Source organism: Grampus griseus, assembly GCF_964374135.1.
Source record: "Grampus griseus genome assembly, chromosome: 14".
Classification (NCBI taxonomy): Eukaryota; Metazoa; Chordata; class Mammalia; order Artiodactyla; family Delphinidae; genus Grampus; species Grampus griseus.
The window spans coordinates 85454134-85465291 of NC_139008.1; the positions used below are offsets into that span (position 1 = coordinate 85454134).

Genomic DNA, 11158 nt, shown 5'->3' on the forward strand with positions numbered 1-11158 from the left:
GCCCTCACAGGCTTGCTGAACTAACTGGACAGTTTGTCAAATAGCAGGAAATGCAACCAGGCTTCTCTCCCTCTTGCGTGTCAATGGCGTACACAGTGCTAACAGCCAACGATTGTTCAATTTAGTCACAATATTTTAAATCAAAGTTCCATATTCTTAGATCAGAAGGTACCAAAGAAAGCCACCCCTATTGATGGAATTTTAAAAACAACACAGTTGCAATTATAAAAAAGAAATTGGTTAAAAGGCAAAATGTGTCCTTTACATACTTGACAAATGGCAACAAACATTCAAAAATTTAGAGTCAGTGCATTGGTGACAGCTATCACAAAATTGATTACACTGGTTTCAGCTGTCTCAGAAACAAGCTTCCTAAGTTGGAGACCGTGTCCATCTTAGCTGGGTTTTCACACCTCAGTGCTAGCACCTGCCATCAGACCAACACTCAGCACCAAAAACAATCACCAGCCCCTCACTGAGGTTTTAAGTTCTTGTGGCAGTCTGCAGGGGACAATGGCCTTGACTTCTTGGTTAGAGATTTAAAAAAAAAAAACAACAGCATTTAACATTTTAAAATTGGGAAACAAGTCCAGATGAGGTTATAAACTTTTCTATCTGAAGGCGCAAAGAACAAAGTTGGCAGGTAGCTGATAAAACCAGGCATATATAAATACAGTTTAAAACACTTAAAAAGTATAAATATTTGTGTATTGTTTTTCCTCCAGTCTGGCTGTTGCTGAAAATACCTGCTAGTTCCACTTGGTAACGTGATTTCTGAAAGATGACTGCTGGAACCTTTGACGCTCAAGAAGACATAGAGTCACCTTAATTCATCAAAAAGGTCATCACAAAGGGCATCGTTGCCTGAAATTCCATAGAGTTGCCTGAAAACTGAAATAACTTAAGGCAGAATTTTTTAAAATATTTAGGTAGTTCAAATCTAAACAGAATGGCCTGATAAAGTGCAGATACATAATTATCAAACATGTACAAGAATAATACATGACGTGCGAAAGGAGACTGCAGAAAGGGCTGGCTCTTTTGCTAGTTAAAAGTTTTAAGCATTTTCTTCCTTCGCAATTGCTGATGCAGGAGACACACAGCCTAACCGGGCAGCCTGAACTCCCAGGAATGGTTGTAAGATGACCAGATGAGGCATAAATTTCTTGCCTATTAATAGTTTCCCGGCTGTTAGAAGCCTACAGACATTGGCAAGCAAATGTGATCACAGGTTTTTCTTGTCCCAGGGCAGGAATGCCACAAGGGACCACAATGGGGGTCACACTGTACATTGTTTACAATGGGCACAAACACACAAAATGACTTTTTTCTTTTTTAGCTTATTAAATCCAGAATGTTCCGAAGAAGGCATCCACCAAGGGTAAAAAGTCCCAATGTCACAATGATGACAAATAACAGCTATATTCACAGAGACCCAATCAGGACACACGCAAAAGCCACAGGCTTTCCCAGCGGGAGGATGCAGGCCTTTCCAAAACCACCTGCCTGGGCCTTCTTCAGAGGGGCCAACGCACCCATGAGTCTACCCACCCAGCACCCTGCCCCAGCATAGGACACAGCTCGGCCTTCTGGCACCTGAGCTTACTTTTTAGACCAAGTGACACAGACGATGCAAGTAGAAGACAGGACGGGCCATGCCAGCACACCTTACAGTAGGAAGTGAGGTCAAACGACCTCAGTTAGGAGATGGGGTGTGAGAAAGGGCCACTGCCCAGATGCGACAGCCCAGCCAGGAAGTGAGCGCGGGTGCGGCCTGCGCGCGGAGTCTCAGATGAAGTGAATCCAGCTCTCCTCGCACTCCCCGCGCGGCATGTGCAGCGCGTGGTTGCGGCACATGAGGCTGTAGTCGCGGCCGTCGTTGTTGTCCCAGTACTCGGCGCCGGCCACACAGTAGCGCAGCGCGAAGTGCACGCGGGAGCCGAGCTCCAGCAGGAAGGGCGGCACCGGGAAGCCGAAGGTGAAGACGTCCTCGGCGCCCTCAGTGCCCGCCGGCCCGCGCCACCGTGCCACAGCCTCGTGCACGCTGCGCCAGTCGGAGAACGTGTAGCGCACCACCACCTGCTTCTCGAAGGCCAGGTTGCGCACGCGCACCGTACCGCTGACGCCCAGGTCTGAGCAGGTGACGCGCTCCAGACACACGAGCTGCCGCCCCAGGCGCTCGCCGAAGTCAGGGGTCTCGACGGGCGGCGGGAAGTCAGGCACCAGGCACTGCAGGGTGAACTCCAGGTCCTGGCTGCTGCAGCACAGGTCCGAGTTGATGGCGAGCCGCGACAACACGTGCAGCGGCACGGACGGGTCGTCGCCCGCGTTGAACACCTTGACCTGCGCCAGCTCCAGGCCCAGAGCGTCGGCGAAGCGCACGCGGTTCTGCCGGCTGCAGCCCGGCCGGCACGCAGCGCCCTGCGCGCCTGCGCCCTTATGGCGGCGCTCAGGCAAGCTGGGCAGCGAGCGCGCCCGCCTTAGGATAATGGGCCGCAGGCAGGGGTCGCAGCCGGACGGCGCGGGCGGCGGCGGCGGCGGCGCGCTGCCCGGGCTCCCGGGGGGCCTGCAGGGCCGCGACTCCCGGGCCGCGCCGCCGTCCAGGTCCGAGAGGCAGCTGAGGCTCCGCGGGGCGGGCTTCCGGAAACCGGCGGCGGCGGGGAGGACCGCGGAGCCTGGGTCTCTGAACATGGCCCGGCCGGCCGTCGAGCGATGAGGAGGTGGAACCGAGGGGCGGCCTCCCGACCCCGCGTCCGCTCCCTCGGTGTCCCCGGCCGTGCTCAGCTGCCCCTGGGGAGGGTCCGCCGGAACCTCTGACTGCAGGGGATCCAGTGGGCCGGCTGCGCCCTCCCCTCGACAGCCACTTCGCCCCTCGAGTCCTCGCCCGGGTTTTTCGCTTTGGGCAGCAAAAAAAAAAAAAAAATGCTGATTTCAATCGATGAGTGCTTGCTCTCGTGGAAGCTTTTCGGGGCCACCGCGGAGCGCGGGGTGGCGCCGGCCTTCTGCTTCCTCCCGGGTGCCTGGGGGAAAGCGGTGTCCGCCCAGCAGCCGCTCCCACCCCCGGGGCCCTGGCGTTACTTACACGGCTGCAACTTGTCGGTGCAACTTCCCGGCGAGCCTCCGCCCCGCCCCTCGTGACGCGGCCGCGCGCTGACTCCCGCAGCCCGAGCGCCGCCGCCGCGCTTGCAGCAGCGCGCCGCAGTCCGGCCTCCCGCCCGGGCCCGGGAAGGAAGGCCGGCGGCCGCGTCAAGTGTCCTCGGCGATCGCGAAACAGGTCTGATCAATCTCTGTCCGCGTCTGCCTGGCCCGCCCGCCGATCGATCATAGTTCCGCGTCTGCACAAACGGAGGACCAGGAACGTGCATGCTGCTGGTCCTCGGATTTCTGGGTTAATGGGGGCGGGGGAGGCGTGCAAACCCCGGCCTTTCCAGGAGCTCGTCCCCAGGCTGATTTTAAGCCTCGAGGCTAGCCAGCTCTTTGGACGTTTGCACTGCAGCATGTACCCTAGGCCAGACCGAGGGAGCCTCGCTGCGTAGAGGAGAAGCGTCCTGTCCCAACGGCACCCACAATGCTTTGCCGCCCGGGACCGTCCCCGGGGGTGGGGAGCAGGCGGCGTGGCTGCGGCTGCGGCTGTCTCGTGGCGCCGCGCCGGAGAGGAAGATGTGGGAGTAACAGTTCATACCCTGGGTGACATATGCGGTTGCCTTTAAGCAAGCAGCCTCTGGCGCTTGGGACGCGTTTCTGGAGCCAGAATCTCAGACTTTCAGCTTTGTTCCGATGGGAGCCGGAACCGTCAGGGAAACCGGAGCTTGTTTTCTGCGTCCTTAGGGACCCTGCAGGCTGTCATCTGTCTCTAATTTGGTGCAGAAAACGGCACAGCCTAGGGTGTAAAGCTTGCCAGGTGAAGGCGAGAAGATGGGCGTGCACCAGGCTAATTGGAGGAGGGTTGGTAAAGAACGTTTTCTACGCCCAAAACGAATCAAGCCGTTGATTATGGTATAATTCATTCACTGTGAGGGCCCGCATGTGTTTTTTATTCCCATCGTATGTACACTGACCAAAATGGCACACGTGCTTCTTTTGAAAAATAACACAGCAAAGTTTTAGGAAGGAAATAAAAATCTTCTATAATCCCACCTCTTCCATTTTTCAGAGGCAAGGGATATTATGGAAGAAAGAAATACGTATTCACGTTCAAATGGGGCACTTTTAGTAGCCCACTCAAAATAAGAGGCGAAAAGCAACCTTGGGTGGTACAAATCAACAGAATGTCACAAAGAGATAACATCGTGTGATGTGTATGAAGATACTGATATGACTTTTTCGTGGATTGATGTGATAGTGAAGGCAGGAGACTTGAAAGAGAGCCTCCACAGCAGAGTTTAAGCTCCACAAGAGCAGGGCATGTGTGTAATCCTGCCGTTTTCTAGGCACTCCTGTAAGTGTTTGTTGAAAGAACGAACGAATGAATGAATGAATGGACATGGGAACTTCGGAGCAACACCCGACCTTAATTAGCCCCACAGATTTCCACAGCATGTTATTTCCAAGGGGATTTTGTGTGTGGGTATGTGTGGGTATGGGGAGAGAGAGAGAGGGAATCCATTTGTAGTAGTGTGATCTTGTATCTAATATCCACTGTGAAAAACAAACAAGATTAAACCGTAAATAGAAGGCAATATCCTTCCACCAGTTTTTCTATACAATTTGAATATTTAAGAACAAACAAGTGAAAACCAACAATACTGGTGACAGGACCGTTTGCAGTCAGTACTTACCGACACTTCTGTTGCTTCTAGTTCCGGTGGTAAGGAGTCCTTTCCAAACATAAGAGGAATAAAGAAGTTACTTCCCCTGCTGCCATCATCTCCCAACAGACTGAGCAAGAATATTTCGAGCGCTACAGCAAAGGTGATGTAAACTTTGAAGTAAAATCTTATTTAGATTTGTTGGGTTTCTTTTCCTGTTTCTTGTGTGTGTGTGTGTGTGTGTGTGTGTGTGTGTGTGTGTGTTCAGGGTATTTATTAACTACGTGTCTGTTTTTTAGACAGTCCATCAAACCCTAGATGATGATCAGCCGTGTGACTTTTTCAAGAAAGGGAATAGGGTGAATAAATCTTATCAGAAAAGCAGGTAAATCGTTTTTCATGTAATTGCTTTATCTTGCAAAAGGCACGTTATCTCAGTTCTCCAGATTGATATGTGTGGTTGGGAAAAAATATGTCTGTTGATAGGAAATATATATTTCTTGTCTGGCAGAAATGATTTTAAACATTACTAGTTGGTAAAAATTCCAGAGGTCATAATTCTTGCACTGCTGGCAGAATCCACAATTTTGGGTAAATCCCTTAATCATCTGTCTATGTTAGTTTCCTTTTATATAAAAAGGATACTGTTAACGTTTATGGATGCACACAGACAGCTAGAGGTAAATGAAAGTTTTAACAATATTGGCTATGAGTTCTAAATAATGGCAATTCCTTTATCCATTTCGTCAACATTTATTGAGCACGTGTTATGCTACTGGCAATGATTTAACCTCCAACGTATTTATTTGTTAAGAAGTGACACATTTTCAAGTAATTGCTTAGTGTGGTGGAAACACAGACGAATGTAAACCAGACAGATGAACCTCTGAGGTTTCCACAAAGCATGTTTACCACCCTTTTTTTTTTTTTTTTTTTTTTTTTTGCGGTACGCGGGCCTCTCACTGCTGTGGCACAGGCTCCGGACGCACAGGCTCAGCGGCCATGGCTCACGGGCCCAGCCGCTCCGCGGCATGTGGGATCTTCCCGGACCGGGGCACGAACCCGCGTCCCCTGCATCGGCAGGCGGACTCTCAACCACTGCGCCACCAGGAAAGCCTTACCACCCAATTCTTTTAAGCCCACCAGACTGATATGTCTGAGAAGTATTATTCATCTTGGCAAAATGCTACGTTCTTGGTAAATAAGTCAAAAAGAAAATATTTTCAACTCTGATATGAGACCCTGTCTCAGAATAAATTAGAGGCAGGATCAGTTGCCATGCTGGTAATGCACACGGTATTCACAACGTCTACTTCCCCGCCATTTGAAGGATTGCATTAAACCTATTTTTTAAATTCATATTGTGTTAAAAGGTATGATTTTATTCCTATTCCTCTAAACAGTTTTTCTGAGTGTGTTTTCTATTTGAAAACACTTTGATAAGCTTTTGGTTTAAGGTGTAGGTTGTACATGCTACACTTTTCCTTAAGATTTTTGTCAGCTCAGAATTACCACCAATCAGTGATTAAGTTCTGTAAAACTTGCATTTTACATCCTGTTTACATTTAATTGAAAATAGGTATATGAAAGAAAGCTGTGGGTTTTACTTGTTCGTGTTATTAAACACTGCTCATCATTAACAGGACAGAGTCCTATGAGAGATGTTACTAATGTTTAAAATGATAATATAAGCACTTTATGAAATGTTAGTGTTTTTCTTAAAAGCTAATGTTTGATGTAAAACAGAATCCATGCATGGACTCTGGCACCTGCTCTATGATGTTTCCTAAGTAGAGTGTGAAGTGGAAAATTGTCCTGTAACTTCTTCTGTGAGTTTAAAGGCCTCACATTTTCTAATGCCTCGCGATAGCTGAAATCTACCACCAGGGGGTTCTTTTGGTTCCGTTGTTCAATCATTGGCTGGCCAGTTTTTGTCAGATGGACTAAGAATTGCAGGTTTATTTCTCGCAGCAATATGAATGCAGGCCCCTCTTGGAATAAAGTACAGCGTCCAAAGAATTCAAGAAAAAGGCAGAGTAAATCCCAAGTCCCCCATCTCTCGTCCCAGCCGAAAAGCAGTCTCGGAGGATGTGTCCCCCAACCAACTGAGGATAAACTGAAGGAAAGCATTTCCCCGGAAGGAAACCCCAAAAGGAGTCCCCTTGGCTACAGGTGTCGGGGGTCCTCAGGGAACAAGTTGTTTCTGGACTTTCAGACGATGAAAATTATCAAGGAAGATGCTGAGGAGGACAGTGCCAGTGACCTCTCTGATTCAGAAAGAATCCCCGTCCCCCCTTCTCCCCTCACGCCTCCAGATCTTCATCTTCGGGCCGAAGAGATCGATGCGGCTCACTTCGATCTGCACCCAGGGCAGGGTCCCACCCAACAGCCCGAATACTCCTACCCTGACTTCCTCCCGGCCCCGTGTAACTCCTGGGACCTGCGGGACATGGCTGTGCTCTTGCACTCTGAGCGCAGGACAGAGGCCGTGCCCAGAACCGGAGGGCTGCTGGGGAAGTACATCGACAGGCTTGTCCAGCTCGAGTGGCTGCAGATCCAGACTGTCCAGTGCGAGAAAGCAAAGGGGGCCAAGGCGAGGCCTCCCACTGCCCCTGGGACCTCGGGGGCTCTGAAAAGCCCTGGGAGGAGCAAGCTGATTGCCAACGCTCTGTCCAGGCCTCAGCAGGAAGGGCCTCCGAAGTCAGGCCCTTCACGAAAGAAAGACGTGCACCGCGAAGAAGTCCATCCATCCTATTACACATGTGAGGCTTCCACCAAACCCCTCGATGTGCTGAATAGCAGCAGACTGTGTTCTCAGAAGCAAACCCTCGACGTGCAGACAGAGGAGAAGAAAAAGAAATCCAACAAGAGCTCCAAGCTGCAGCACTGGGATCTGTCCTGTGGGGACAGCGGCGACCCTAAGATCAAGAGTAGCGTGAACCTTCACCTTCCCAGGCAGCCAGCGGTGATCGGGGACTCCACGGACACCTACAAGGCCTCCAGAGCGCCAGCACATGCAAGTCTTAAGCAAAAGGGAAATGCAAATAATTGTGCTCGAGCCACTGTATCCAGCGAGAAAAAGCTCAAAACAAATGGAGTAAAACAAAACACACACAAATTCAAATCATAACTGAGACGATGAATTGCAAGGACCTGCAGGTGCCTCAATATTAGAGCTCTTCCAAAAGTTACAATACTGTGAATTTTAAGAGACTTTGGGATTACTGACACTGAAGAGGTTGACCAGTTCTTTAGTCCACGCCACGCCCACCCAAGCCACAACAGGGTCGTTTCCAAAGAAGGGTGTCTTTCAGTAACCATATTTTGCGTTGACAGTCTTAGGCAAATGAGAGCCCTTCAGATAAAAATTAACCAAGGTCTGTGCCATATAAAGAAATAAAACGACAGCTCTCCAAGGGAAGAGTGGACTAAACTTCTGAAACCTCAGCCAGGCCACGTACAGCGCAGGTAAACTAGTGCGTCCTGCTTCAAACGGTGTAGAATCCTGAAGGTCTGAAATAGGGCTCTCTGCATCCTCATCCTAAACTATTCAAGCAGAAGGTCCGGGCATCTCACTCCTGGGGAAGCTTCGGCTCTTCCTCGAGTTACGGAGCAGCTATTATGAGCAAAGTCATTTATCACTAAGCTGCCTGCTCCTTCCAGACAGTGGAATCTAGTGCTTTCAAACACTTTCCCTGATATGGGTTTAAAAAAAAACAAGGCCGGGCTTCCCTGGTGGCGCAGTGGTTGAGAGTCCGCCTGCCGATGCAGGGGACGTGGGTTCGTGCCCTGGTCCGGGAAGATCCCACATGCCGCGGAGCGGCTGGGCCCGTGAGCCATGGCCACAGAGCCTGCGCGTCCTGAGCCTGTGCTCCGCAACGGGAGAGGCCACAACAGTGAGAGGCCCGCGTACCGCAAAAAAAAAAAAAAAAGGCCTTTTCAATTTAGAGGTGGTGGCGAAGTCCATTTCTGTATTTTCTAAGCTGAACTTAAAATAGCGTGCAGGCTTCGTCCCAGTGAATGTCGGCGGGTCTAAGCACAGTTGTTAGCACGTGATGGGAGGAAGAATGAAACAGTTGGCACCAGAATCCCCGGCGTGTGTGGCTTCTCTGAAGAGATGCCGTGGGAAAAATCATCAGAATGATGATCTGTCTTCATTTGCAAGAGCAGGACTTTATAATCTTGCTGGGAGCAGGGAGTGGGAGGGCGGACCATGGATAAAGTTACTGAATGTCTTAACCTCCTCACCTGGCCCTGCGGCTTCCTGACTCCCCTAAATGCTTCTTATTTAACTGCTGTTAAGTCACATCTACTTGTCCCTATGGTTGTGCTGAGAGATTTCTCTTGATATTATGGTGAATATCCGTAGAACCTTTGCTTGACTACTTCTTGATGTACAGTATGTTTTAATGACTGTAGCTGATTTTATCCCTTCAAACGATTATTCTATTTGTTTTTTTACATATATATTTGTTTCTGTTTTCTCACCTTTGGGACAAATGAAAAACTCGGCACTTTTCATCTGAAAATATTTACTAACTCGCAGACTTTTCACCCAGTAACTCAGTGTCATCCAAGGCACTGTTTAAGTTAACATAAAGACAAGATGCATTTATAAATAATTAAAATAATAGGCCGAAGTTGAATATTAAGATGCCCTTTTAAAATCTGATTTTAATTGTATTAAACAACAAAAATTTTTACGGTAATTTTTTTTCTTCTAAGACTTTTTTTTACAGAGTCCCTCTTATATTCTCTCTCACACCACCCTACTGGAGAAAGCACTGCTTACAATAAAATCTTATGCATTTTTATAAATGAACAAACAATGTACATCTGGCAGGCATTACTTCCATGGTTCGCAATTATACTATAACTTTTGTACTCAGTATAAGTATAGTGTTTTGAAAACAGTGCTAGGCCTACTTTTCCTTTCTGTGGTTCCTGAGTGGCACCCCACATGTCCCTCGATGGCCCTGCTCCAGTGAGTACAGATGGGTTAGTCCTATATACACTGCCGGCGTATATATAGGACCCAATTCATGAGTCTTTCTCTGCTAGATTTTTTTTTTTTTTTTTTGCGGTACGCGGGCCTCTCACTGTTGTGGCCTCTCCCGTTGCGGAGCACAGGCTCCGGATGCGCAGGCTCAGCGGCCATGGCTCGTGGGCCCAGCCGCTCCGTGGCATGTGGGATCCTCCCCGACCGGGGCATGAACCCGTGTCTCCTGCATTGGCAGGCAGACTCTCAACCACTGCGCCACCAGGGAAGCCCTCTCTGCTAGATTTTTATGCAGCTGTTTATGAAGTATTCCGGGTCGATAAATCTCTGTAAGCACATTACATATATTTACACACATCTATATACACATATATACGCCTGATATTAATCCCACAGGGTTTATGCTGAGCTGCCGCCTCTACCAGTAATGCACCTGTGCAGGTACCCTCAGAGACCTTTCCCGGCCTCGCGTATGTCTGAGCTGATTGAGAAATGCTGAGGTAATGCCTCGAATGTTCCATTTGTTCCTAGCTCTTTGACTTGAAGTTGGTTGCTTAATTGGGGGGGATAGCTGTAATGTCACATGTTAAGACAGTTTTAAAAGCCTGAAAAAGTGGCTTGTTTACTTTTTTGCCTCGGGTTCGTAGTTTATTTTAACCAACATTATTGTGATTGGATCAGAGCTCCTAATGAATACAGGTTCATTATGGAAGATAAGCACAATTTTATGATTTCTGATGCACACATCTTAATGCACTAAACGCGGCAGATAAAGATCTTGCCATTCAAGCAGACAACATTGGAGAGTTGAGTCAGGAGCTCATTCAGTTCATCAAATCGAAGCCATTGAATCTTGTGACATGAGTCATTGTATTTCTAAGAAGTGCCTCTCATTTCTGTGGAGTTGTTTACATACATGTTGCATTTAAACCAATTAAAATGATCCAATAAAATAAAATAAATGGTAGCAAAAAAAACCCCCAAAGTTTAGAGAATCTAAGAAGAACTGCTTCAAGCTTAGGATCAGGGGAAAAAGTTGTAAAAACAGTACAAAAATGAATTACAAATATATATCAGTATTAGCTACAATTGTTTAGGTTGAGACTACTTCTCAAATCTTTAATGACTAAACTGGCTGCAGGTTTGTAACTTAACTGGAATAGGGTGGGATTGGTGGCTATGACAGAAAAGATGGGGGAGAGGATATCATTGATTAGTAGTGGTTCTTAGGCCTATTTGGTTAGTTTCCAGAAGGAAGAATTTCTACCTTCCATGTTTAAATATTATCTATTTCCTCTTTCCTTTGTGCTCATTTACGTGAGTAGTAAAATAAAAATATAAAACTCTTGGTGGTACCGTATTTCAAGGTAATAGAGAAGCAGCACTTATTACTTATTCATGTACATGTACA

General features: G+C 48.2%; 2 protein-coding genes across 3 annotated transcripts; one reads left to right on the forward strand and one right to left on the reverse strand.

The window, feature by feature from the left end:
• Positions 1–1757: 1757 nt before the first annotated feature.
• On the reverse strand, positions 1758–2691 carry PPP1R3D (protein phosphatase 1 regulatory subunit 3D; the record flags this gene model as incomplete). The annotated part of the gene is made up of 1 exon (XM_082670023.1): positions 1758–2691. One exon carries the CDS (start codon positions 2689–2691, stop codon positions 1789–1791), a length of 903 nt encoding a protein of 300 aa, XP_082526149.1. The 3' UTR covers positions 1758–1788.
• Positions 2692–3164: 473 nt separating this feature from the next.
• FAM217B (family with sequence similarity 217 member B) lies at positions 3165–8467 on the forward strand. 2 transcript variants are annotated; one of them, XM_082670070.1, is made up of 4 exons: positions 3165–3274; positions 4800–4911; positions 5048–5133; positions 6705–8467. In XM_082670070.1, the coding sequence occupies exon 4, from the start codon at positions 6724–6726 to the stop codon at positions 7876–7878; it is 1155 nt and encodes a 384-aa protein (XP_082526196.1). In that variant the 5' UTR covers positions 3165–3274; positions 4800–4911; positions 5048–5133; positions 6705–6723; the 3' UTR covers positions 7879–8467. The 2 variants fall into 2 exon arrangements, with proteins under 2 accessions (XP_082526196.1, XP_082526195.1); XM_082670069.1 differs by lacking the exon at positions 3165–3274 and having other exon boundaries at positions 4875–4911; positions 6720–8467.
• Positions 8468–11158: the final 2691 nt, after the last annotated feature.

Bases quoted from the DNA above. Each gene is read 5' to 3' on its own strand.
- FAM217B (XM_082670070.1), top strand. From the start codon at position 6,724: ATGAATGCAGGCCCCTCTTGGAATAAAGTACAGCGTCCAAAGAATTCA.